The sequence below is a fragment of the Petaurus breviceps genome, unplaced genomic scaffold, assembly GCF_028583685.1.
Source record: "Petaurus breviceps papuanus isolate PSGF00001 unplaced genomic scaffold, PetGlider_PUasm1.0 90808, whole genome shotgun sequence".
NCBI lineage: Eukaryota > Metazoa > Chordata > Mammalia > Diprotodontia > Petauridae > Petaurus > Petaurus breviceps.
In genome coordinates, this window is record NW_027187349.1 from 3,598,798 (window position 1) to 3,624,113 (window position 25,316).

Below are 25,316 nucleotides of genomic sequence, written 5' to 3' on the forward strand. Positions count from 1 at the left end.
CTTGTCCATGTTACTCTGAAAGTTCGCCAAAGGCAGGGCCACCCAATGGGCTAAAGACCTACCTCAGTTGATTTTGACATGAATGTACTAAAGAAGCATTCAGGTTATGTACTTCTTGTTATGTGACCATCCTCCAGGCCCCGCCCCCCCTTTTTTTGAAACATGTCATTCCATGAAGACTAACTTAATTCTGGTTTTTCTTTGAAATTCTTAATTTTTCTGTTGTATCATTTTCACGCTATCCATGCACTATTTCATTGCCCTCTATGTGATATTTTCTCAGCTCTTCATGGCTAGTTGTACTCCATGTCTCTCGACACAACCCTGCAACTCATGAAATAGTGTGACCAAACGCAGTTTAAAATCTCTAAATTGTCAGTACTAAAAAGTGCAGAATCACTAAACTTTTTTTTTGGAGGGCAATTGGGGTTAAGTGACCTGCCTTAAGTCACATGGCTAATAATTGTGTCAAGTGTCTGAGGCCGACTTTGAATTCAGGTCCTCCTGATTCCAGGGCCAGTGCTCTACTCACTGTGCCACCTAGCCACCCCCCCAAAATCACTAAACTTTTATTTAAGTTTAGAGGGCTTTGTTTTTAGGAGGCAGATGTTTTGTTTATAATTAATACCTTATGAGAAAGTAATGCAGCAATAAATAGCATAACGTAAATGATGTCTATGGCTGTTTTTATAAGATGTCTCCCTCTTTCCAGTTTAATATCTGTGGAACGCTGCCTGTCTGTGGGATGATAGAAGGGAAGGAGGCTGCTGGATGTGAAGGAGAGATCAAATCAGGAGACCTAAATAATCTGCAACCAGAAAGACAAGTTGGAGCTAAGAAAAGTCTTCATTTAACCACAGAGGGTTTTATAACACTTATCTACAGAGGAGCCCTTTCACCATCTTCAGGTAAGCTTAAAAGCCAAATGTATCTCGATCACTGACATAAGAAATTAACAGTGATCATATGGACCTCATTTACTCTTTGGGCAAACCCTGTTTGTGTATATCTTGTAGGCCTCTTTTTTTTGTATTCTTGAAAGAAAATGTATCTCTTTTCTCTGGTAAAAATTTTGATAATATTTTAAAAATTTATTTATTCTTAGTTTTCAACATTCACTTCTATAGGCTTTTGAGTTTAAAATTTCCCCCCACCCTCTCCAAAATGGCATGCAGTCTGATATAGATTCTACATATACATTCATATTAAGCATATTTTCATCTTAGTCATATTGTAAAGAATTAGAACTAATGGGAGGAACCATGAGAGAAGAAACAAAACGAACAAAAAAAGAGAGCAAATAGTATGCTTTGATCTGCATTCAAACTCCATAGTTCTTTCTAGCATTTTCTATCATGAGTCTTTTGGTGTTGTCTTAGGTCCTTGCATTGCTGAGAAGAGCCAGGTCTTTGAAAGTTAGTCATTGCATGATGTGACTGTTAATGTGTACAATGTTCTCCTGGTTTTGCTCACTTCACTCAGCATCAGTTCATATAAGTCTTTTCAGGTTTTTCTGAAGTCTGCCTGCTCATCATGTCTTATAGCATAAGACATTACATTCATATACCACAACTTATTTAGCCATTCCCCAATTCATGGGCATCCTCTCAATTTCCAATTCTTGGCCACCACAAAAAGAGTTGCTATGAATATTTTTTACATGTGGGTCCTTTTCCCATTTTTATGATCTCTTTGGGATACAGATCTAGAAGTGGTATTGCTGGGTCAAAGGATATGCACAGTTTTATAGCCCTTTGGGCATAGCATGAAAATATTTTTAAAAAGCCATTGATTGTGTTTTATTAATCTAAAGAGGTTGTTTTGCTTTCCAGTTCCTCTTCCCCTCATCCCTCCCTCAGTCTTCTCACCTTTGTCTTGTAGTCCGTGTTTCTCATTTATAAGGCCTATAGTTTTTGTTCTGTTTTCTTTTTAGGTGTTATAAGAGACCACACCAAGGACATTGATAAAGATTATTTAACCTGAAAGGGTGAATTCCATTATAGTTCTTTCTGTCACTTGATGAACTAAAAGAAAATAATTATTTTTAACATTTTACTGCCCAAATAGACAATATGCTCTTCCTTTCTATCTGAAAACCTATTAATAGCTCATATTTTCTTACTTTTTTTCTTGTTGCTTTTGGGGATACAGTTTAGCACCTCTGTTAGGGGATATTGTTATATTAATTTCTCTTTAGAAACATAGTAATGTGATGAAAGTTAGGTAGACAATGCTAATACAATTCTTGCAGTGAATATTTGGATGCCAGGAATAATACTCTGTTCCATGTTAAGACATGAATGGAAGTCATTCTGAATTACGGCATTTTTATCAGGGCTGTGCTCTTAATGCCATTTTGAGAATGTTGTTTAAGAGCTTCTCTACTCACTTAAGGGTTGGTGACATTGGAAGTCACTAATTTTTAAGAAAAAATTTATTATTGCACCTGTGATTTCATTGGTATAGACACGGCCTGGTTAAGAACTTATTTTGTTTTTACCAAGGTAGCCTCTGCTGTGCAAATTAGGTTCTTTCAGGCTTCCTCAGTGTCACCCAGCCTGGCTAGATTAGAGGCAAGACCTGATCTCAGGTCTTTCCAAGTCTGAGGCCAGTTCTTTATTCATTACATCACATTTCTTCTCATGGCTTCTCTTTTTTTTTTTTTTTAAAGAAATTGGGGTTAAGTAACTTGCTCAAGGTTACATGGCCAGTTTTTGTGTGTGGGTATTAAGTATCTGAGGCCGGAACTGATCCTGGGTTCTCCCGACTCTGGGGCTGGCGCTCTTACTCACTGTGCCACCTAGGTGCCCCTCGTGGCTTCTCTTAACAGCACTAAATATTAATAGTCCCTGTGTGCCTAACTAACTCAGAGCTTTAAGTACTATGAAATGGAGCTTCAAAATTTGTCAAATGGCCAAAATTTTTGTCAAAAGTTCTGATACTTCCATACATTTCATTCTAGGCTGAGTCTGTATCTACAAGCCCTTCTATTAAATCTTTTGTGAGAACAGAATTCTCCTATATTCTTTACTTCTTGCTTATTACTTGAAATCTGGGTGGAAGAAATGAGGATTATTAGGTTTTTGGCCAGCCTAGCTTTCTCAGACATTTGGTTCTAATGTGTTTTTGGTTTGACTAAAATAGTTCTGAAAGTTACTTCACTATGCCTTTTTATATTTTCTCTGATACTCTTTTTCAGGGCATTTTTCAGATGTAATTGGTGTATATTCTGAGCCTCTGTTCTTCCATGCCTATCAACTCATATTCCTTTTTCTTTGTGACAATTTGGAATTAATCAGCAAATGATTCCTTAAAAGCTACTGATGTTCATGCAATGACTTAAATCTTAGGAGCTAACCTCACCACCCCAGAAAAACCCCAACAAAACAAAACTTATATGATTTTTTTTGTTAATTGGTTTAGTTATTAATTTGAAATTCTTGTGAAACTTCCCTGAGCATCTGTTAAAAGATAAACCGATTAGTCAATCATTTGATCTCAGTTACATTCCTATAGTTTTGATAACTACAACTTCCTACCACATTTCCCTTGTTTTTCACATAGTTGTTTTAATATGCTCAATGCTTCCCCCATAGAAGTTAGATTTTTCTCCCTACCATTCCCTTTTTAATGTAGGTACAGTTTATAGTAATGGATAGAGCTAGATTTAGAAAAACCCAAGTTCCAATCCTACCTAGACATTTATTAGCTTGTGATCTTGACCCCGTCACTTAACTTCACTCTGCCTTAGCTTCTCTATCTGTAAAAATGGGATGATAGCTATACCCACCTTACAAGTCTGTTATGAGCATCTAATGAGATGATATATGTAAATCATTTTGTAGACCAAAGTGTTATATAAATGTTGGTTATTTTTAGCTTATTATATGCCAAGTTTAAATCAAAGAACTTTAAAATATTTTCTGTTAGAAATTTTTTGTTTTGTAATGATAAAAAATTTTATACATTGAAATTGTCTGGAAGATATCTGAATGACATTTAAATTTTTTTTAAAGGAGCCAGATAAGTTAAAGGGAAGACTTGAAAGAAGTAGAAGATCTTGGAATATTCAGAATGTTGACAGAAAATGTAATTTGTTTATAGCTTGAAACCAGTCATAATATGGTACATTGTTATATAAATAACCAAAATTGTAGCCCCCTGAAGCATGATTGATAACCTGGTATAACCTGTAAGATTAATTTCCTTTCCCAGCATCAGTGTTTTAAAGGGGTTTCATTGTTTTTTACTAGCATATATTTGTATCTCCTGCTTCTGTTTTTCAGAAATCTTGCCTTTTTTTTTCCCTACAGGTGCTTCAGATGCATTCATTATACGTTTCATCTGCAATAATGATATTTACCCAGGAACACCCAAATTCCTACGTCAAGACATTAATTCTCAACTAGGGATCTATGATACTTTCTTTGAGTTTGAAACAGCTTTAGCATGTGTGCCTTCTCCAGTGGATTGCCAAGTTACTGGTAAGTTCCTAGGGTCAGGGAAATAGAGAGTGAGAGTGTGTGTGTGGTTTTTTTTGTTTGTTTGTTTTGATTTTTTTTTGGAGGGCAGTGGGGTTAAGGTGTGTTTGGTTTTCAAGGAAGGCAGGTGTATACCATGTTAGTCCCCTATTATTAGTTGTTTTCACTAAAGTTTTGCTATTTATGAAGATAAAATAATTTGCCTACTTTACTGTGCAAAAATTGAGTATGCCTAATTTATTAGTGAAATGAAAATATATTTTAAGATTGGTTCTTGATTGGCAAATTTATATAGTCCTATCTTTTTGTATAGAAGGGATAATTTTAGGGGGAAAGAAAATCATCATCGTCAGTGAAAGCTTGTATCCTGAAAGATACTGCGCTCCATAAATCTGAAGTACAAAAAGAAAAAGGCATGGTTTTGGCTCACTAGACTAGTTGGAAAGAAATTATATAGACATAAAATGAGAAAAGCAGTGCTAAAAGATTTTGTACATAGTAAGTATTATTGACATTGTATGCAGTAGAGGTCAGGCAGCCTCAGAATCTTTTTAAGCCTTTGTTGTTTTAAGGCTTTGGAGTTTAGCTCCAAAACAAAGAATGGAAAATCAGAAAAGACCATTGGTTCTGCACTGGATTTTTCCTAATGCTATAATTGTACTCTGATCACTAACAGTAGTGGTATCTTCAGATAAAAAGGTGTCTACATAACACCTAAGCTAGAAAGATCATGAAACTAGAGAGAATCTTATGTGTTCAATGGATCTATTCAAGGCCCTGAGAAGTTAGTTTAATCTAACCACTTTTCATTTCAGAAATATGCAATAAAATCATTTAAGATGCCAGAGATACAGGAACTATATATATTCTTCCCTATGTAAATATATATGCTCTATGTGACAGTATTGCATAGTCTATATAGATGCTTACCCTGGCATACTAAAAGCAAAGATTGTCTCTCCAGCATCTATTGCTATCTATGTAACCTTCTGCAGATCACTTGGGGTTTTTTTTTTTTTTTTGCCTTTTGGAAGGCAGTTGGGGTTAAGTAACTTGCCCAAGGTTACATGGTAGCTTTTTTGTGTGGGTGTTAAGTGTCTGAAGCCAGAACTGAACTCGGGTCCTCCTGACTCTGGGGCCGGCACTTTACTCACTGTGCCACCTAGCCGCCCCTATCACTTGGGTTTTTTGAGCCTCAATTTCGTAATCTGCAAAGTGACGGGATAGGTCATGGATGGCCTTAAGGTCCCTTCAAGCCCTAAATCTATGATCCTTTTTCAAAATAGCTTTTTATGAGTTTGCTTTCATTCTGAAAACCTAAATTAAATGAAAATCTTAACTACAAGAGAATATTCTTTAATCCATTAAGATAGAGCATTCTGAACAAGAAAGTACAATGTTTTCAAATATCTTTTCAGACCTTGCAGGTAATGAATATGATCTAAGTGGCCTGAGCAAAACAAGAGAACCTTGGACTGCACTTGATACATCAACAGAAGGAAAAAAAAGAACTTTCTACTTAAATGTTTGCAATCCTCTACCTTATATTCCTGGATGTCATGGTGAATTCCCTTTTATCTTTTTATTTTGGTTTTCTTATATCTTTGGATAAAGAGATTTTTAAAACATTTGACTTAGGATTTTAAAAATACTCTACTGAAATGCTAGTCTTTCTTATTCTTCCAGGCAGTGCATTGGGATCTTGTGTAAAATCTGGTGACAAAGGCACAAACCTAGGTGTTATACAGATCAGTCCTCAAACTGCTGCTAATGGATCCCTGAGTATTGTTTATGTGAATGGTGACAAATGTGAAAATCAACGTTTTTCCACGCGTATCATCTTTGAATGTGATCAGACACCTGTAAGTTTCTGGATAAACACTTTACCTTATTCTTAATTACATTTTTATACATTTTAATCTTTCTGCCTTTTTTTTTTTTTTTACCTTTTTTGGGAGCTCACTGGGAAGGCCTTTACACAGAAGATGTTTTTTTTTTTTTTTTTTTTGGCCTCAGGAATTTAAGGTTATAGATGGGGAAAATAATTGACATTATGCCTTTGAGTATACCAAGAAAGGTCAAACACTAACTCCTAGGTATTGAGGAACAGCCATGTATTTGTGCCCAAGCTAATTTTGTAGCAATTAAATTTTGGATCTTTTAAAAAGTGCTTTCTAGGTTACTTGTTTGAAACTATCATTTTATGGTTGACTGCCTTTGATAAATATAAAAAGAACAACTTGCACCCAAATGAGCTGTCTGCTTATGTTTTTAGGGATCACCAGTGTTTCAACATAAGGAAGATTGTGAATATGTATTTGTCTGGAGAACCATAGAGGCTTGTCCTATTCTCAGAGCAGAAGGTGAGTTCTGGTGGCATTTTATGCCCCCAAAGTTTTCTTTATCTATTCATCTAAAAGTTTGTATTAATCATTGCAAATGTATTAATGCGATCATTTTAGTGTCCCCTAGTTAATTCATTGTTTCTCAGTTCTTTAATATGAAGAAACTTGGAGAGACAAAACTTTAGAGCAGACTTAGGAAAATTTAATTCATTGTAGAACCTAAATTGCTTTTTTCTAAAATTGATTTTTAATTTTTACTAAGGTAAAATAGTATCAAATGCCTTTTATAAAACTCTGCATTTTCTTTTTATTAAGTTTTTAAATAATAAAGAAGACATTATGTATGTATGTGTGTGTGTTACATTTTCCTCTTTGCTCTGTCACTTAAAATTTTTTTTCCCACATGTGACCTCAAAGGAGACAACTGTGAGGTGAAAGATCCAAGGCATGGCCACATTTATAACCTGAAGCCCCTTGCTGTAAATGACACAATAGTGACTGCGGGTGAATACAACTATTACTTCCGGGTATGTGGGAGCCTGTCCTCAGGTGTGTGCAAGTCTGTGGACAGCTCTAAAAAAGTATCATCATGTCAGGAAAAGATGGTGCCTCCGGTTTTCCAGAAAACTGCAGGTAGGGTGTATTTGCTTCTTCTCAGGATAATGTCAAAGAGAGAACTTAAGGCATGATGCTAAGTTACATCTTTGAATTGGATAAACTACCTCTTTCTTCTTTTCTTTTATGGATTTCATTTGACTTTTTCATCCAGAAAATTGACAAAATGTTAGATTGGTTTTACTTTCTGTTTTCTTTAAAGTTTTATTCATGTCTTTTAGAAATTGTGGTGTGTATGTGTAGACAGCAGTCATTTCCCAACATCAGAAAGTATTGTATAACAGAAAAACAAGCCTGAAAAACTGATGATGTAGACAGCATTCTGATCCCATAATCCTTCACTTCTTTTTCAAAAGCAAGGAAGTGTAGTTCATCATCTGTTGTCTGATACCAAGATTATTTGCTCCAGTTGATCTCTTTGTGGTTGCATTTTAAATTATATCTTCATTTAAATTATTTTAGGTATTGTGGATATTGTTTTACTCTGATTCGCTTCACATAAATTTTTCTATGTTTCTCTGACATCCTAATTTATTCTTATGAGGGGAGGAGAAGAGAATAAGCATTTTTATAGCACCTACTGTATGCCAGACACTGTGAAGTGCTTTTATAAATATCACATTTGATCTTGTAGTGATTTTGTTTTATTTTCATTAATTGTTAGCAATGAAAGATAATGACTTTTTTTCAACTCGTTAGGTAGTTGGAAAGCTAGGGAAGCTATAGCCTGTAGCAGTACTAAATACAGTTGAGTCACAGAATGACTTAAAAATGTTATTTGATGTTCTGGCATCTAATACCTCCACTGTGTCATTAAATTGCTTGTTGATAATGAGCTTGATAACTAGTTTAAGCAAGGTTGGAGTGATACTCAGTTAAAGAACTAACATCTGGAGAATCAGTGTTTTTGTGGTCATCCTTCAAAGTTAAGTGAAGAGCATTCACTGCATTTGTGTGACCACTATAACCATGGAATACTGAGATGACCAGGATGTTTTCAGGGTGGTCATTTATATTTAAGAAAGGCAGCATGGAATAATGGAGAGATCACTGTTTTGGGATTCAGGAAGAGCTGTATGCAGATCTTTCTTTTGACACTAGCTATGTAATCATGTGGAAAGCTGAGGTTTTAATGTATGAAAAATGCATTGTAAACCATAAAGCACTATATCAAAGTAATTTGCAATGATTATTTTTAAAAAGGTTGGTTTAATGCAAGTATAGGTTAGATAATATATTTGAGTGTTTTACTTTTGTCTTTTCTTCTGATTCCCCTTTAAAATAGGGTTACTTACCCAGAAGCTGACTTATGAAAATGGATTAATAAAGATTAATTACACTGGTGGGGACACATGCCACAAAATATATCAAAGATCTACAACCATATTTTTTTACTGTGATCGCATCACCCAAAAGGTGAGTATATTTGACATAGTGAAAGAATCCCAGGATGCCATCCAGGGAATATATTCCATTATAGAGGAGAGAAAGAAAACGCCTGCATAAAAGTAATTTTTCATTTTAAAGTCCAGATTTTAAAATGACTGCATCTAGTTTTACACCCTCATAGTGACACATTTATTTATTTTTAATCTTCTTTAGCCAGTGTTCTTGAAGGAAACTTTAGATTGTTCTTACTTGTTTGAGTGGCGAACCCAATATGCTTGCCCACCTTTTGAGTCCATTGAATGTTCATTCAGGTAAGTTAGTTTATATTTTCAACCTTCTGGATCAAGATAAAAATCATACTTAAATTTATTCTTTTCCCAAAGTTAATTTTTAGAGGCTTATAGCCTCTAATGTGGATAGTAGCTATCAGATAATAAATGATTAAACTGAGAACTACTGTCAGAAGTCATTCAGTCAGTTAAGCACATTCTTCTCATAATTGGTGTATATTGAGGTGGCTTATGGACATATAGAGTGTATATATCATGATACTTTTTGAATAACCTTGAGAGGCAGTGATGTCATGTGTTGGGTATATTTTTCTAGTCAAGAATTGAAATGATCATGTCCATCCTGTGTGCCTACCCTTCCCCCCAATCATCTTTGAACACTTGCCATCATGAAATAATCATGAGATTTCATGACATCAACACTATATTGTTGCTGGTATTGACCAAAGTACAGATGGGTAGGATGTTTATGGTGTTGAGGTATAATGCTAATGCTTGATTTAGCATATGGTAGATATATGACTGAATTGTGACTGAACTGATCTCCTGTCCTTCAATTTAGAGATGATGAAGGAAACTCCTTTGACCTTTCTCCTCTATCACGATACAATGACAATTGGGAAGCAGTTACAAGAACTGGTGCTACAGAGCGTTACTTCATCAACATCTGCAAATCGCTGGCCCCACAGGCTGGCATTGGTGAGGGAAGGGTTACTAATTGGTCATGAGTTGTCAAGAACTGATGGTCTTCATTATCTTTATCATTATGTTAGGATAGACAACATTGAAGTAGAAAGAAACTTATAAAACTGAGGAATTTATTTCTTGCAGTGATTGTTGGGTTTGGTCATGTAAATAGAAGAAAGAGAAAACAAATATTGTTTGGAAACACAGTTTTTTATAGTGGCCTTTAATGTATTGTCACTGCTAGATAAAACTAAAGTTCAAACATAATTTATATAGAAAGTTAGATGCTTATAAACTACTTTTGTAGATAAGAATGCATGGGGATAGGCAGCAGCAGCAAAAACTGATAATCTTCTGATCACTAAGCTAGGAGAAGGAGTAGGGTGCTGTGGAGACCCTAGTTTTGTGTCCTTGTCCTTGAGAAGGTCTCTGAACATGTTACTGCTTTATTGGAAATCTCAGTATTGTACCATGTGGTAGAAGGAAAAGAGGAAAGGCCATTCTCTGATTTGTGTTTTAGGCTCATGCCCTCCTGATGCAGCTGTCTGCTTGGTGGAGAACTCTAAATATACAACCCTGGGCAGAGTAAGTAATGGCCCCCGGTGGAGCGGTGATGGCACTTCTGTCCTGAAATATCGCAATGGAGACCTGTGCCCAGATAAGATTCGTAGAAAGATGACAACAATCTTCCTGACATGCAGTGAGAGTCATGTAGTAAGTACCATTACTATATTAACAACTGCCAACTGTGTCCTATTGTAGATGGGAATTTCTAAGCTGGAGCAGTCAAATAGTCCTTTGTTGGTGGGGTAGAACACTCACAGAGCACTTTATTTAGCACTTTGCAGAGGGCTTTACACCTATCCTTTGATTCTCACAATCTGGTGAAGTAGATGCCTCTATCTCTTTTTTATAGAGGAGGAAACTGAAGCCAAGATAGGATAAGTGAAGAAATGACACAGCTAATCAGCATTTTGAGGCAGGATCTGAACTCAGCACACTATCCACCATGTCAGCTAGCTGTCTCGCATAGCTTACCATACAACCAAGATGGCAAAAGGCTGTATAGTAGTGTTGTTTTCAGTGACTAAGATTTCTTCTCTGGCACAAGAAATATCTACTCTGGAAGGTTTAAATTATTTGATCATGCTTGTATTTAACTCTCATCTTTAAGATATTTCATAGAATCCACATGTGTAGTGATTCCCTGTCATCTCCTTCCTTTATATCCATAATTGTGTTTTATAACTAATTGGTATATGGCATCTGATTAGTTTCCTAATAAGCTGATTTTTTTTAGCACCTTACAGATTGTGGGGCAGTTCTATGGCTGTAGTTTTAAAAGAGCATTGTTCTAGCTGCCTGTGTGAGGCTGTAGTCAGGGAGTCAGGAGTCAGGCCAAGGTGAACTAACCTTTTGGCTATCAGGGCAAAGAGATTGTGGTAGGCAACCAGTTTTTATTCTTGAGGTAAGTCCTGATGTTCTAAAAGACTGAGATATGAGGAGTCTCTTAATCATGAAGTCTGCTCTGCTTGAATAGAAGGGAATGGCATGGGTACTTAGAAGCCTTCACATAGGTTTCTGATTTCTGTGCCTTGTGTCCACGTATGGAGTCATAAATATCAACTCTGAAGATTAGGAAAGAGGGAGGAGGAGGAAGAGAGGGAGAGGCATAGCTTTGAGAGAGTGCATAGATGAGTATCTAATGAGAAATAGGGAAAGAAAGAATATATAGGGTCAGTAGGAATTTAACCTCAGTGTACTGCAGAAGAGAGCCTTTAAAGGTTCTGTGGTAATTTCAGTATGCTTTGAAAAGATGATTTGGCAGTCAGGAAAACCTGAGTTGTAATCCCACCTCAAGATCTTTATTAACTTTGCAACCTTGGGCAAGTCATTTAATATCTCTCAAGCTCAGTTTTCTCATCTGTAAAATGGGAACAATAATAGCACCCACTCCACAGGGTTATAAACATAAAATGAGATGATATTCACAAAGCCCTTTTACAAATTTTAGTTGTCATCATTATTATTATGAGCAGTAATAGTATAAAGACTTTTTTGGTGTGTTTGGAGTTGTTTTGGTCTACCAGATCAATGGACACTATGCCTTTTGATTATTACTTGGCCTCCTACAGCATCCTTAGGCACCACAGAACGTAGTAAGTACATAGGGAGGCAATCAAGTAAGTATTTGTTGCTTGATAGATAACCCTACTTGCAAGCTGCCACTCTGGAAGCTGTGTTTTGTGGCTTGGTTTTTCAAACTTGCATAGCTTTTTCCAGAAAGGTAGTTCAATCCTAGAATTTGATACTTGACCTCTGCTCTGTTTTAGGAACAAATTCTTTCCTCACCCTGTAATTACAATATAACACTACCCTTTCTCTCATAGAGGCATTGAGAATGTTTTTTAAATGTTCACAGCAATTCGATACAAGCAGGTATTGTTATAGCTCCTCATAATGCTGGAGTCTTTCTGTCCTTTGCCTGTAGGATTCTAAGCCCATGTTTATAAGTGCAGTAGAAGACTGTGATTATACTTTCTCATGGCAAACCTCAGCTGCATGTCCTTTAAAGAGCAATGTACAGGAGAACTGTCAAGTCACCAATCCTGCTACAGGTAAATACTCAGAGGGATTCTGTGAGATACACTTTTGAAGCAAAGGAGCCTGACTTGAATACATCCCTGTGTTTTTGTGTGTCAGTCCTTTCTTGAGAAAGGACCACACTGTTTAGATTTAGAAGAAGCAGTGGACATACTAGCAAATGTTTCTGTTGTAGTGACATAGCCTCCTTTTCCGGGTTCTTGGCTCAGCTCTTTCCTCTTCCTGCTGTTGCTTTGGGAGGGCTGTCTCAGTAAGCATATCTGAATGTAGGACACAGGCTTGTCCAGTAGGGATTGAAGGAAAAGGGAACCTTGGAGGTTCTCCAAAGTTCCTCATGTCTGGAAACTTAGAGGGCTGAATTTGGAAGAGTCCATCAACAAACCAAGGCTTTAGGGTCCTAAATGACATAGCTCTGTTGTGCGTATTGTGCAGCACCAGGAGGAAGAACACATTGAGCCACCTGCCTCCAGGAAAATACCAAGACCTTCAGTTATAAATGCAGGGCTTAAGTGGTACAACCGAGACGAGGATATCTGTATTGTTAGTCACATTTTTTTATGCCATTTCAGTAGGAGAGTGTTGATAGATTGTTAAGTTTAGCACTGATGGCAACAGAATATAATGGTGCCTATAAGAATAGAAACTTGTCCTGGAAACATTATGATTCCCAATCCTTCAAAATGTCTGTTATTTAAAAGACTAAAGTTTTCCCTTTTCTTACAGGCCATCTGTTTGATCTGAACTCCTTAAAGAATGATTCTGGTTACTCAGTTTCTTATAGTGAAAAGGGATTAATTTCTATGGGCATTTGTGGAGGGACTAAAAACTGCCCCTCTGGAGTTGGTAAGTGCCAAAATGTTTCCTTCTTAAAGTCCTAATGCTTTAGGGCATCAAGATCTTTCTGTGCTGAAGCACTGTGAGGAAAATATATTTTCATCCTGCTATTTTACCAATTTTGCTGAAAATTAAATTATGAACTAAACATCTTAAATGTGAGCCCTGGTATAAAGGAAAGAGCAAAGAATCAGGAGATTTAATCACTTAGTGTCCCAAGTAATTTTTTTGTTTCCATCTGTATATTTAAAAAAATTATTCTCATTTCTTTCTTTTTTTTATCTCAATGTGTACAATGCAGATTGGCACCTTCCTACAATTTAGTGTTAGGTTGCCTGGAGGCAATGAAAAATTAAGTGAATTTGAGAATAACGTCTAAATTAAGTCAAACTATATACTTTTAGTACTCAATAATGTATGCTTGCCTAAGTTACTTTTCATAGTAATGAAGGATGCCCAGTGTAGAGTACAGATGGAAGAGTAATTCTCTATGGCAGATATAGTGACCTTAGATGTTTTTTGTGGATTACCTTGTAATAATAAAAATCAAACTCCAGAACATTGTAGAGCTTCCTCAATGGTATCTTCAGCCACTCAAAAGGCTTTGACCTTACTGTCCACAAAAGGAAATCAGAGTCAGATGGACCATCAATACATATATATTTAATGGATACCACTGCAATACAGTGAGGTAGGTGCAGAATGAAAAGAAGGATAGACTGAATTACCTTTGAGAAGTTATGCAGGCTTTTCCCTGAAATGAAGACCCATCTTTTAGAAGATATAAATATTTTTCTTATGATGCTATTTGAGAGTCACGAATAACAGTTGACCAAAAATTGAAATTGTGGGTCAGCCAAAACACTATGAATAGGTAGCTGTGGCATGACTAGGCCTTGATATATTACCAACAAAGAATTGCACAAAGAAGTATTAAAGATACCTTTAAAGATGTATAACGGTTAAGCAGTGAGAATGAGAGATAATCATCGGGCAAATCATGTGCTCCATTGATATCTATGGCATGTTGGAAGATCCAGAGGAAATTCCTCAATATGTTTCTCAGAACCACTATATAGGATGTAAAAGAGGACATAAAGATGTAAGGTGAGAGTCATACAGGATGAGAATGTGTGGATAAGTTATAGCTGATACCATCAGAAGGAATGTCATAATCAGTGATATTGCAGATACATTGATAAAGGTATATCATATTTTAGAAGTTGATGGATAGATGAGTGATACAGTCTTAAATATACATTGTTATAGTAAGCCATTTAAAAATAAGCATGAGTTTTAAATATGTAAGGAATTATCTAATGAAAAATAGGTACCTTACATTGTTAATTTTTTTCCTTTCCGTTTATTTCAGGTGTTTGCTTTGGGTTGAGCAAAATTAATGCTGGAAGTTGGAACAACAGGCTAATGTATGTAGATCAAGTCTTGCAGCTTGTTTATGATGATGGAGCTCATTGCCCTTCCAAGACTTCCCTGAAGTATAAGAGTGTAATTAGCTTTGTGTGCACACACAATTCTGGGGCAACCAATAAACCTGTGTTTGTTTCCTTGGATAAACAGACATGTACTCTTTACTTTTCCTGGCACACCCCACTGGCTTGTGAGAAAGAGGTAAGTCCATTGAACTATGAAACAGATCTTGCTTTGACTTTTGATATATCTGTTCTGGAATGTGTCTTGTCTTTCTTATTACAAGTTTGTCACTGATGTTGAAGGTATCTGAATCTACCCAGGCTGTGCTAGCCATAAAACACACCTGATGGAAGATATCAGAATAAATACGAAGAAACTTAAAAAAAAAATTAGCTCAGCAGTCAGGCTTATGTTGTAGAGTTTTGAAATCCTCTGACATCAATGCTCCTTGTGTCTTTGCATGTGCTGATTTATGACATGACCCAAATTCCCTGCAACAGGAGCAATGTTCAGTAAAAAATGGAAGTTCTGTCATTGACCTCAGCCCTTTGATCCATCGGACTGGTGGCTATGAAGCTTATAATGAGAATGACGATCTGTCCGATACCAAGCCAGATTTCTATATTAACATCTGTCAGGCTCTAAATCCCATTCATGGAGTTTCTTGTCCTGCTGGAACAGCGGTGTGTCGGGTTTCTGTTGATGACTCTCCTATAGTAAGTATCATATGTACAAGTTTGAAATACAATTGCCTTTATGTAAGTAACACTGGTGTTGTGTAGACTGTCTTTGGACATGCAGAGAAGGCTAAGGAGTCACATACTATTTATATGTGTATATCTTTATATGTGTGTGTGTGTGTGTGTGTGTGTGTGTGTGTGTCTCACTTGTCATTATCCCTGTGTAGAGATTTCTTTATCAGAGTCAGATGGTTTGGAAATTGTATTTGATGAGCCTAGCTCTTTAGTGTGAAGTACAAGACTTGTGAACTACAAGTGTTTTTTATTGGCTAAGAACTCTTATTAAGACCTTTTAATAAATCATGCAGGAAAGTGAATATTATGGGTTTTGATTTTCTACAGTCTTTTGAGTATATAGATTTTTAATATTGAAAACATTTTTAATAATCATGTATTCACTTATTTCAGGTTGTGATTTCTGGAAAAATCTCAAAAAACATTTTATTTCTATATTTTTGCAGTCATGTGTTTGAGATACTAAATGCTATTATAAAAGATGGATGTAAAAGATAGATTTATTTGTGAACTGAATCATATACTCCATATGTCCCAAACCGAACTCTTTTATCTTTCCCCCTAAATTTATAGCTCTTCACCTCTTCTTAACTACCTTTTAAGTGTTGAAGGCATCATCATCCTCCCAATCACCTAACTTATAACCTCAGGGCCATCTTTGTCTCCTTACTGTGTCATTTCTGCCTCTTTCACAGCATCTCTCATACTCCCCCTTCTCTCCTCTGACACTGCCATCCTGGTGCCAGCTCTCATCTCCTCATACATGGACTATTACAATAGTCTGCTGGTTGGGGGCTCTCTGCCTCAAGTCTTCCCCATTCTAGTCCACCCTCCAGTCAGTTATCAAAATGATCTTCTAAAACACAGGTCTGGGTGTTATCTTGTCTCTCCCTATCACACTTGCACATGTGTGGGCATGCGTGCACACATACATACACACCCATGTACACGTGTGCGTATCTCTTCCCCCATTCAGTAAACTCCAATGGTTCCTTCAGTGTTACTTTCAGGATCAAATAATAAATTCTTCATTTGGCTTTTGAACCCCTTTGTAACTCACCTCCTTTCTGGGAGGCCAGATCGATAGGAGTATGTGCTCACTGGAGGTAATATTCAACAATTTAGATTCTTTGAGAAAGAGGTACAAATAGATATGATTGACAGTTTTGATTATCACTGATAACTTCGTATTCTGGTAGCATTATATAACTTCTATGTGGAAAACATTTTGATTTTAATTGCATGTGGGTTCATAGACTTTTTTGCTATTTTATTTTAATACTTAATAAGCTATCTCTTGAAAAATTGTGTTCCTGAGCCCACTGTTGTTTTCTTTATCTCTTAGGATGTCGGCCGTGTCACTGGACCTCCACAACTTAATCGTGCAACTAATGAAATTTATATCACTTTTGATAGTTCTACCCCATGTCCTTTAGATAGAAATGCTAACTATTCCTCAATTATTTTATTTCATTGTAAGAGGGGAATAAATATGGTAAGCAACTTCTTTTCATGGCCTAAACATTAACATTTCATTTATTGGTGTTGCAAATGTACGGTATAATGTATATTTACAGTATAAGGATATTATTTTTTCGTTTATTTAAAAAAAAAACCACTAAAACTGCTCTACTTTGGATAAGTCTAGTTCCAGTCACTGGGCTGGCAGTTTGCAGACCTGATAGCACTGCTACCAATCAGCTCTGCAGCCACTGGGTACAAGTGGAGTAAGTGCCAGAGTTGGAGTCAGAGAACCTAAGGTTTTATTACTGTTGTGAGTAACCTAGAGTACAATCTCTGGGCCTCAGTTTCTTTATCTGTAAAATGGTGTTGGATAAGAAGACCTCCAAGTTCTCTGCCAGTTCTAAATCTGATTCTAGGATGACATTGGCAAGTCATTTAAATTTTACTCCTCAGTCTCTTAGTAAAATGAGGGAATTGAACTAGCTGATCTCTAAAATCTCTTCCAGTTTCTAAAATTCATGGTTTTAATTCAAGGATAGAAGGAATAATTAGGCAGGCAGTAATAAAGATTAACAATAGAAATACAAATATAACTCTTTACATGTGGAAAACTTTGTAATAATTTATAAATTATGAATAAAGTAGTAGCAGTGTATTTTTGAGCTTTGGACCTTGAGTATAAAACCAAGGGGTTTAATTTTAGCCCAATATAAGGAAATAGGGCAGCTAGATGGGGCAGTGGATAGAGCGCTGGGCTTGGAATCAGGAAGACTCTTCATTGACACAAATCTAGCCTCAGACACCTACTAGCTGTGTGACCCTGGGCAAGTCACTTAACCCACTTTGCCTCAGTTCCTTATCTGTAAAATGAGCTAGAGAAGGAAATGGCAAACCACTTTAGGCTCTTTGCCAAGAAAACCCCAAACAGAGCCACAGAGAATCAGACACGACTAACTAGCAACATAAGGAAATACTTAAAAAAAACTATGGCACTACAAAATTTGAGAGTTTTCCATCACTGGTGGTCTACCTATGGAAACTGTAGTACTACTTTTCAAGGATGTTCTTAGGATTCATGTTTTGGGTAGGGATTAAATTAGATTACCTTTAACATCCCTTCCAGCTCCAGTTCTATTGATTCTTATACCCCTAAATAGCCAATAACCTAGTGGTACTATTTGACCAGTTGGAAGACTTGAGCAACCTTAGCCATTTGCAATAATAATGAGAAAAAAATCTATGAAGAGCTTTGAGATTTACAAAATGTATTCCTCACAACAACTGTGGGAAACAGTTTCGATTATTATCCCTGTTTTGCACATGAGGAAACATGCTTAAGTTAATTGACTTGCCCACAGGGAATAAATTTATGAAACAAATCCCCAGACCCAGAAGTAAGCAAAAAAGACCACTCAATGTCAGAATTTTCAGTCAAAATCCATGTACTTTACTCTCAGGAGAGGGCCATGGGTCTGTTGATATAAATCTACTGTTTCATGCTTTATACCTGTTTTGAACAACCTGGTTATTTACCAGTAATCCAGTGTGGATTCAGGCAAGTTGGAATGGGGTGGGGTGGTGATAAGGATAAGGAGGTTAGCAAGACTTCTAGACAGAGGTACAGTAGTAATGAGAAAAGAGATTCCCCCCCCCAAAAAAAAATCACATAAAAAACCCCCTGAAAAACAGAACAGCTTAGGGTCCATTTAGTGCAGGGACAGATAGACTCACATGGCTCCTGAGATTCTTAGTACATTTTAACTTTGTTCAAAAATTGGCATTTATTATGATGAATAATTAAGAAAAGGTTCAGTTATGTTTAGCATATTCTAAGAAGATGAACCATACAGGATATTATAGAAATATTTCTATCAAATGGTTAGAATTTTTCAAATGGTATTTGAAGAGATAAATCTGGAAAATTCCTTTATGTAGAACACTTATTTCTCTCATAGTGCTAGATAAATGAGGCTTTATGCTTCATTTAGGATTACACATAGGAAGAAAGTGTACTGAACACCATGGCTGAGTCTCGAAGTAGCTACATGTTGGCAATAAGTCAGTGTTTGCTTGCCTTTTGAAATCTGGAGACTGAATATTCCAGGTTTGTGGGGCTTATTTGAAGTATTTTTCCCCTTGTGGTTTCTTTCTTTCCTGAATGGTATGTACCATGTAGGAGCAATTCAATATATAGACCATGTGGAAAAGAAATCTTTAACATCAGACAGAAATAGAATATTTGGCCTAATGAATATATTTTACCCTTTTCTACGGTTTTAATTGGCTTCAGATTCTAGAAATAACAAATGCATATGTTTTGGCAGAGGAGGTAGCTTTAGTTGTAAACAGAAGTAAGCTGTTTCTATCTTTTGCAATGACAACCTCTATTTCAAAGCCCCTTTCTTTTACCCTTTAAAGTCTACTTAAAATCTTAATTTCTTGATGCAGACTTGTAGAGTTTCTGGGGTCCTGTGATGTAATGGAAAGGCCATTGCTCTCTAAGGATTTGGAAGAGCTGGGTTGGAGCATTGCCTACCACTTAATAGCTGAGTTGATATTGGATAGGTAATTCAATGCCATTTTTTCCTTCTGCAAGGTGATGGCTTGTCTACTTCAGTGAATTCTTTAGAGAATCCAGAGAGATGTTTGTGAAAACTCCAATTATTAGCAATTATGCCATGTGTAGGTAGTTCTAGGTAACTACTGAATTGCTCCAAAGGGGCCCTTATGAAATTCCTTGCAATTGTCATGGCTGATTTTCTGGACTTCCAAGAAGGCCTACTCCAAGTTATCTGCAGCCATGGAACATTCCTTGTGTCTAGGTCTTCAGAGTCCTTGTCCCCAGTGCCATCTTGCTATTGTTGATATGCCAGACAGGTACCATGGATACCTAGAAGTACAAATGTGTAGTACCTTCTGGTAGGTAATGCACTGTATTTCTACTTTTTAACCCTGTGGTTAGGATCTCTGGATAAATCATATTAGACATTTTGTGTCATCTAGGATAATAGTGATATTTTAAGAAAATCATGGCATTTCCTATGAAGTTAAAATTTTCTTTTTTTTTTAAATAGGGATCACCAAAGATGATAAGAACCAGTGGTTGTGATTATGTGTTTGAATGGGAAACTCCAATTGTATGTCCAGATGATGTAAAAACTGTGGGCTGTTCAGTGACAGATGAGCAGCTATACTATAGCTTTAACTTGTCCAGTCTTTCTAAAAGACCAGTTAAGGTAATATTCTTAATCTTTGGCATTATCAACTTTTATATATCTGTATGTGTAGATATAAATATGTAGATTTAGGTATATATATATATATGTAGATATATAGATAGAGATAGACATATAAATGTATATGTATTATGAACTCAAAATTTTTTGAAGAACTATAATTCTCCTATAAAATTCTTTGAAATTTTAAAGTATCCTCTGTACCATAGTGTATTTAGTATTTTTGAGTCAGTTTTTACAGGTATTTGGAGGGTTTTGGGGGCGAGCTCAAACAAGTCCCTGCTTTTACTCTGCCATCTTGGTTCCACCCCACCAGTACTTTTGAACAAATAAGTCACCATAGGTAGCAAAACTTTTCATTATTCCTTTGCTCCACAATTGGTATAGTTTTCACTGTTAGATGACTTTCTGTGTTTATGAGGGTGGCAGCTAATGTTGATGTAGTGTCTGTGGAAGTCAAGCTACTACGAAAGTGTCAGGGTTTTGAGGAAAAAGCCAGTTTCCTGCCCTTTCTAGATATAATGATCCATGGTAGGTTACCCATTTGATGTGGAATTAGGTGTATCTGTTTCCATGTTTTCATTTGAATATACTGCCCTTCTCAGTAAATTACTGGTCAGCTTTTTTGAAATGTATGTGTGTTTGTTGCAAATCAATGCCACTCTTTGTATGCTATAAAATTTTAGTTGTTCATTAGATGCTACTGCATATATTTAATGTCATATGTGGAGTGTGTCAAAAGTTAGCCAGCAATTTAATATATTGAATTCTTTGGCTCTCTGGACTCTTGGCCAACTTGCTGAAAAAGGTGAAGTGAGATTGGAGGTAGGGAAGGGGAATCCAACTTGAGAAGCACCTGTGCCTGGACAAACTATGTACTGTGGAAGCCCTGCTGTGGTTTGCCATGTCATTGATGTTCAGTTTGTAGCAGTGTCTTCCAAATGATGTGTCTGTCCACTGGGGGCCTTGACTGTTGTGATCAAGTCCATTGACCTAGAGTTGGCAGAGTTATATCTGTAGGATCAACTTTTGGAACAGACTCTTTCTTTGAGGTCTGAACATGTATATAACCTCCCACCCCTGTTGCTAAGGAGTCTCAGGTACACTGCAACTTAGAAGGTGGAACAATCTTAGCCAGTGTGTGAAAGTTCAGGGTAAAGAGACAATACAAGTAGCAGACTTAAGGTCTTGGTTGTGGATAGCTAGGTCTGCCTCCATTGCAAGATTTATGAAGCCTAGGTGGTAGACTGGAAACAGAGCAGAGGAAAGGAGGAGAAGTCTGAGTGATAAAAATGGAGGCAGTGATTTTAAGTAGAGTATCTTCACAGACTTGCCACAGGGGGATGACTGATTAGACTAAAGGCATGTGATAGCAATAACATACCTAGGTGAACCTCTGGCAGGAAGGAACAAAAGTATGACCTCAGCAAGACTGTAACAAAGACGAGAAGGATGCATATGTTAAGACAGTTCAAAATATGTGACCTTATGTAAAGACAGATTATTCAATAGTAAAGTCCAAATAACAGGATTTATATTCATAGTAATCCATGAAGTATTCTTTGTCCATCTAGGTAACTCATGGACCCCATACTTACAATGTGGGTGTGTGTTCTGCAGCAAATAGTGATCCTCAAGGGAGCTGTAAAGATGGAGGGGTGTGCTTGCTTTCAGGTAGTAAGGCCTCTTCCTTTGGACGGCTAGCATCAATGAGTTTGGATTATAGACATCAAGATGAAACAGTCATTTTAAGATATCTAAATGGTGATCAGTGTCCTCCGGGTGAGTCATTATAATGAGATTATATTATAAGTTAAATATAAATTTTGTGAATTACTAGAAAAACTGGGAGCTTAAAACACCAGACACTGAACGTTGTCAAACCTATTTAATTTTTTTTGAAATTGGAAGACAAAACATATAACTCCTTGGAATAGTCATAATATAGATATTTAAAAATCACCTCAATAGCACTATTTGCAAAAGAATATTTTACATTCAATGACCACGATTTGTAATTGTTACTATCCGAGTTAGTGATTTATATAATGGGTGGCGGCTACATGTTTAATTCCTGACATATTCTAATCCATGCCTAATCCCTTGGCATGGGCAACATACTACTTGTATGATACTAATTACATATATGGTACTTATTTTCAGAAACTGAACAAGGTGATCCTTGCGTCTTTCCTTTCATCTATCATGGAAGGAGCTATGATGATTGTATTAGAGAAGATAAAACAAAACCTTGGTGTGCTACAACAGGAAACTATGACTTAGATCAGAAATGGGGATATTGCAGATCATGTAAGTTGAAATGTTGGCTGTGGCCATGAAAGAACATTGATGATCTTCAGACATACATGTACGATCCAATTAAACATGTTTCCACATTAATCTACATAGTTTTTTGCTTCTTCATACCCTCAAATCTATTAAGAAAAATTTAAATAAGTTAAATCTATAATACAAGACCACATGATGAGAAGTAGTGAGACTATGTATTTCCTTGCCAGATTAATAACACATACTTCTGAGTCTTTAGAATTCCAGGAAGAGAGAAATTCAGAATTTTGTAGTAAATTTTAGATTTTTTTAAAAGTTGGAAAAGTCCAAAATATAATCTGTTTCATGAACATTATTCTCCACAGCAAATAGCTATCGATCATCTACAATTATATTCAGCTGTGATGAAAATAGTGATATTGGGACACCACAAGTCTTCAGTGAGACCCGTGGGTGTGAGGTGACTTTTGAATGGAAAACAAAAGTTGTCTGTCCCCCGAAGAAGATGGATTGTAAATTCATTCAGAAACACAAAACTTATGACCTACGACTCCTTTCTTCTCTTACTGGGTCCTGGCTGTTTGTCCATGATGGTACCTCGTGAGTAGAAGTTTCTGTTTAACATCTGCCAGACAGCAGTAGTAGGAGAGGGTTAGGTGGGCTTTAAAACTGCTTGATCTCAAGTTCATTAATTGGTAATAGAGAATCTGTTTGTTTTCAGTTTTAACTGTAATTCTAGTCTTTGGATTTAGGTAACTTCACATATAACAAATATTTATTAATCACCTAATGTGAGCAAAGCAATGTGCTATCTGCTGGTAGATACAGTGCTTGAGTTGGAAATAAAATGTTCCTTAAGTTAATGGGGTAACTGTTGTAGTAGGAAGAATATGAACCATTGTCCTCAAACGAAAGACAGCAATTCCGAATCACCTGGAGGGTATTGCTGAGGTTTATTGAAGGTATTTTAACTTTTACTGTCCACTAGGGTGCCAGGTTGTCTTTAAAATACTGTGTGTGTGTACACATATATGTGTGTGTATCAGTTGTATGATGTCCTAATATTAATTTACTTCCCAAACTATTTTATTCCTATTTCATGTGAGAATACCAATATATTGAGTTCTTTTTTCTTTTTAAAAAGTTCAAATTCTAATTCATTTTGCTGAATAATTTTCATTTATAATGAGTTTATAATTCTTTATAAGAATTTTATTTTTCTGAAAATTCAAGAGAATAACATTTTATACATTTCTCAGTGCATTAAAATAGAGAATTTAATGTCTTTAGAATAATCATATTGCATTTTCCTTAATGTTCTTATGTTGAATTCTAGGTACTATATTAACTTGTGTCAGAGCATATATAAAGGACCCTCTGGCTGCCCTGAAAGGGCTAGCATTTGTAAAAAGACTATAACTGGTACTGTCCAAGTTTTGGGACTTGTTCATACACAGAAGCTAGATGTGACAGGTAATCCTTATATTATATCTTTATAGTGATTGATTAAGGTTCTGGCCATCTGTCTTTGTAAAATGAGATGACTCAATGTCTTAGGCTTATGAAAGATCTGACCAACTGATTCCAACATTTGTACACTTAGACTTTCACACTTTGACCGACTCTTAATACCCTCTTTGCACATCAAATTAGCCATTGTTGTCTTCTAGACCATTTGAGGTCCTGTTTTGGACTTAAATGTTGTGTATATTTCACTGAAGTCCTTTTTCTGCAGTGTACTAGAAATATTGTTTAATTAAATTATTTATGTGTTGCAGGTGACAAAGTCTTTGTAACTTATTCAAATGGCTATGAGTGCAGGCGAAATAAGACTGCAACCACAGTTATAGAGCTGAAATGTGCAAAGACAGTTGGCAAGCCCACGCTTAAGAGGTAGGGATTGCTTTGATTTGAATTATCAGAATAACATTGTGGAAATTATATACTGACAAGAATTTTCTTAGTGGTTCTAGACCCAAACAGCTGCCTTGGCTCCAGAAAATAATCTTATAATTTTATTTCTAAAAAATATTTTATACTTTGTAAACTTTATCTAGTTCATATCTAGGCATATTAGGTTCTCACCCCACCCCTCAACTCTCTGTGTGAAGGTAAGTGTTGTTTAAATTACTCTTGTGGGAAATAAAGTTTCAAACCCTGAATTTAATTAGGTAATATGCCCAAAAGCTGTGTGTAGGAAAGCACATTAGGTTCAAATCCTACCTCTGATATCACCAATGTTTAACTTAAAGCCAATATAGGTATTTAATAAATACTTGTTGACTTGATCTGAACTTTGTTACGTTGAGCAAGTCACTTAATTTCCTTGGGCCTGTTTTTTCTTCTATGAAATAGGTAACGTGACTTCTGCAGTCCCTCCTAACCTTATATCTATGATACTATGTTAAAAGTGTCAGTGGGGCATTGAGGCAGAGAGTTCTTTTGGGTAATTAATGATATGATTCTCTAAACTTCCTGATCTATAAAATGAGAGAGCTGAACTAGAAATAGATTGCCTTCCAATTCTTCTTCTTCTGTCATCCTGTGAATTTTATGTAAATCATACACAGATCTCGATACCTAGCTCTGGTTTTTCTTCTGAGCTCCAGGCCTATAACACAAGTTGCCTATTGGACATTTCCTACTGGATGTTTGACATCTAAAAATCAGCATTCACAAGGCAGAACTCATCTTTTTCCCAAACCTCCTCCACCCCTCTTCTTAATATCCTAATTTTTGTTAAGGGCATTATTCAGTTACCCAGGTTCACAATTTTATAGACATTTCCAACTCCTACTTTCTCTCCTTCCCCACTCCTATATCCAATTATTTGCTGATTGGATAAAAAATTTTTATAATTCACAACAACAAGCATTTATTAAGTGCCTACTATGTT

The 25,316-nt window shown here is 36.2% G+C and overlaps 1 protein-coding gene across 1 annotated transcript in view; it reads left to right on the forward strand.

Moving 5' to 3' along the window:
- IGF2R (insulin like growth factor 2 receptor) overlaps positions 1-25,316 on the forward strand; it is a 160,884-nt gene that overhangs the window by 122,621 nt on the left and 12,947 nt on the right. Inside the window, exons 22-42 of the mRNA XM_069070364.1 lie at positions 713-908; positions 4,314-4,484; positions 5,900-6,043; positions 6,168-6,343; positions 6,757-6,844; positions 7,244-7,459; positions 8,727-8,857; positions 9,044-9,141; positions 9,683-9,819; positions 10,328-10,521; positions 12,299-12,425; positions 13,135-13,254; positions 14,618-14,874; positions 15,177-15,392; positions 16,777-16,926; positions 19,970-20,131; positions 21,706-21,913; positions 22,295-22,441; positions 22,786-23,020; positions 23,757-23,893; positions 24,199-24,313. Coding sequence (XP_068926465.1) covers positions 713-908; positions 4,314-4,484; positions 5,900-6,043; positions 6,168-6,343; positions 6,757-6,844; positions 7,244-7,459; positions 8,727-8,857; positions 9,044-9,141; positions 9,683-9,819; positions 10,328-10,521; positions 12,299-12,425; positions 13,135-13,254; positions 14,618-14,874; positions 15,177-15,392; positions 16,777-16,926; positions 19,970-20,131; positions 21,706-21,913; positions 22,295-22,441; positions 22,786-23,020; positions 23,757-23,893; positions 24,199-24,313 — 3,425 coding nt within the window. The remainder of the gene's footprint in view (positions 1-712; positions 909-4,313; positions 4,485-5,899; positions 6,044-6,167; positions 6,344-6,756; positions 6,845-7,243; positions 7,460-8,726; positions 8,858-9,043; positions 9,142-9,682; positions 9,820-10,327; positions 10,522-12,298; positions 12,426-13,134; positions 13,255-14,617; positions 14,875-15,176; positions 15,393-16,776; positions 16,927-19,969; positions 20,132-21,705; positions 21,914-22,294; positions 22,442-22,785; positions 23,021-23,756; positions 23,894-24,198; positions 24,314-25,316) is intronic.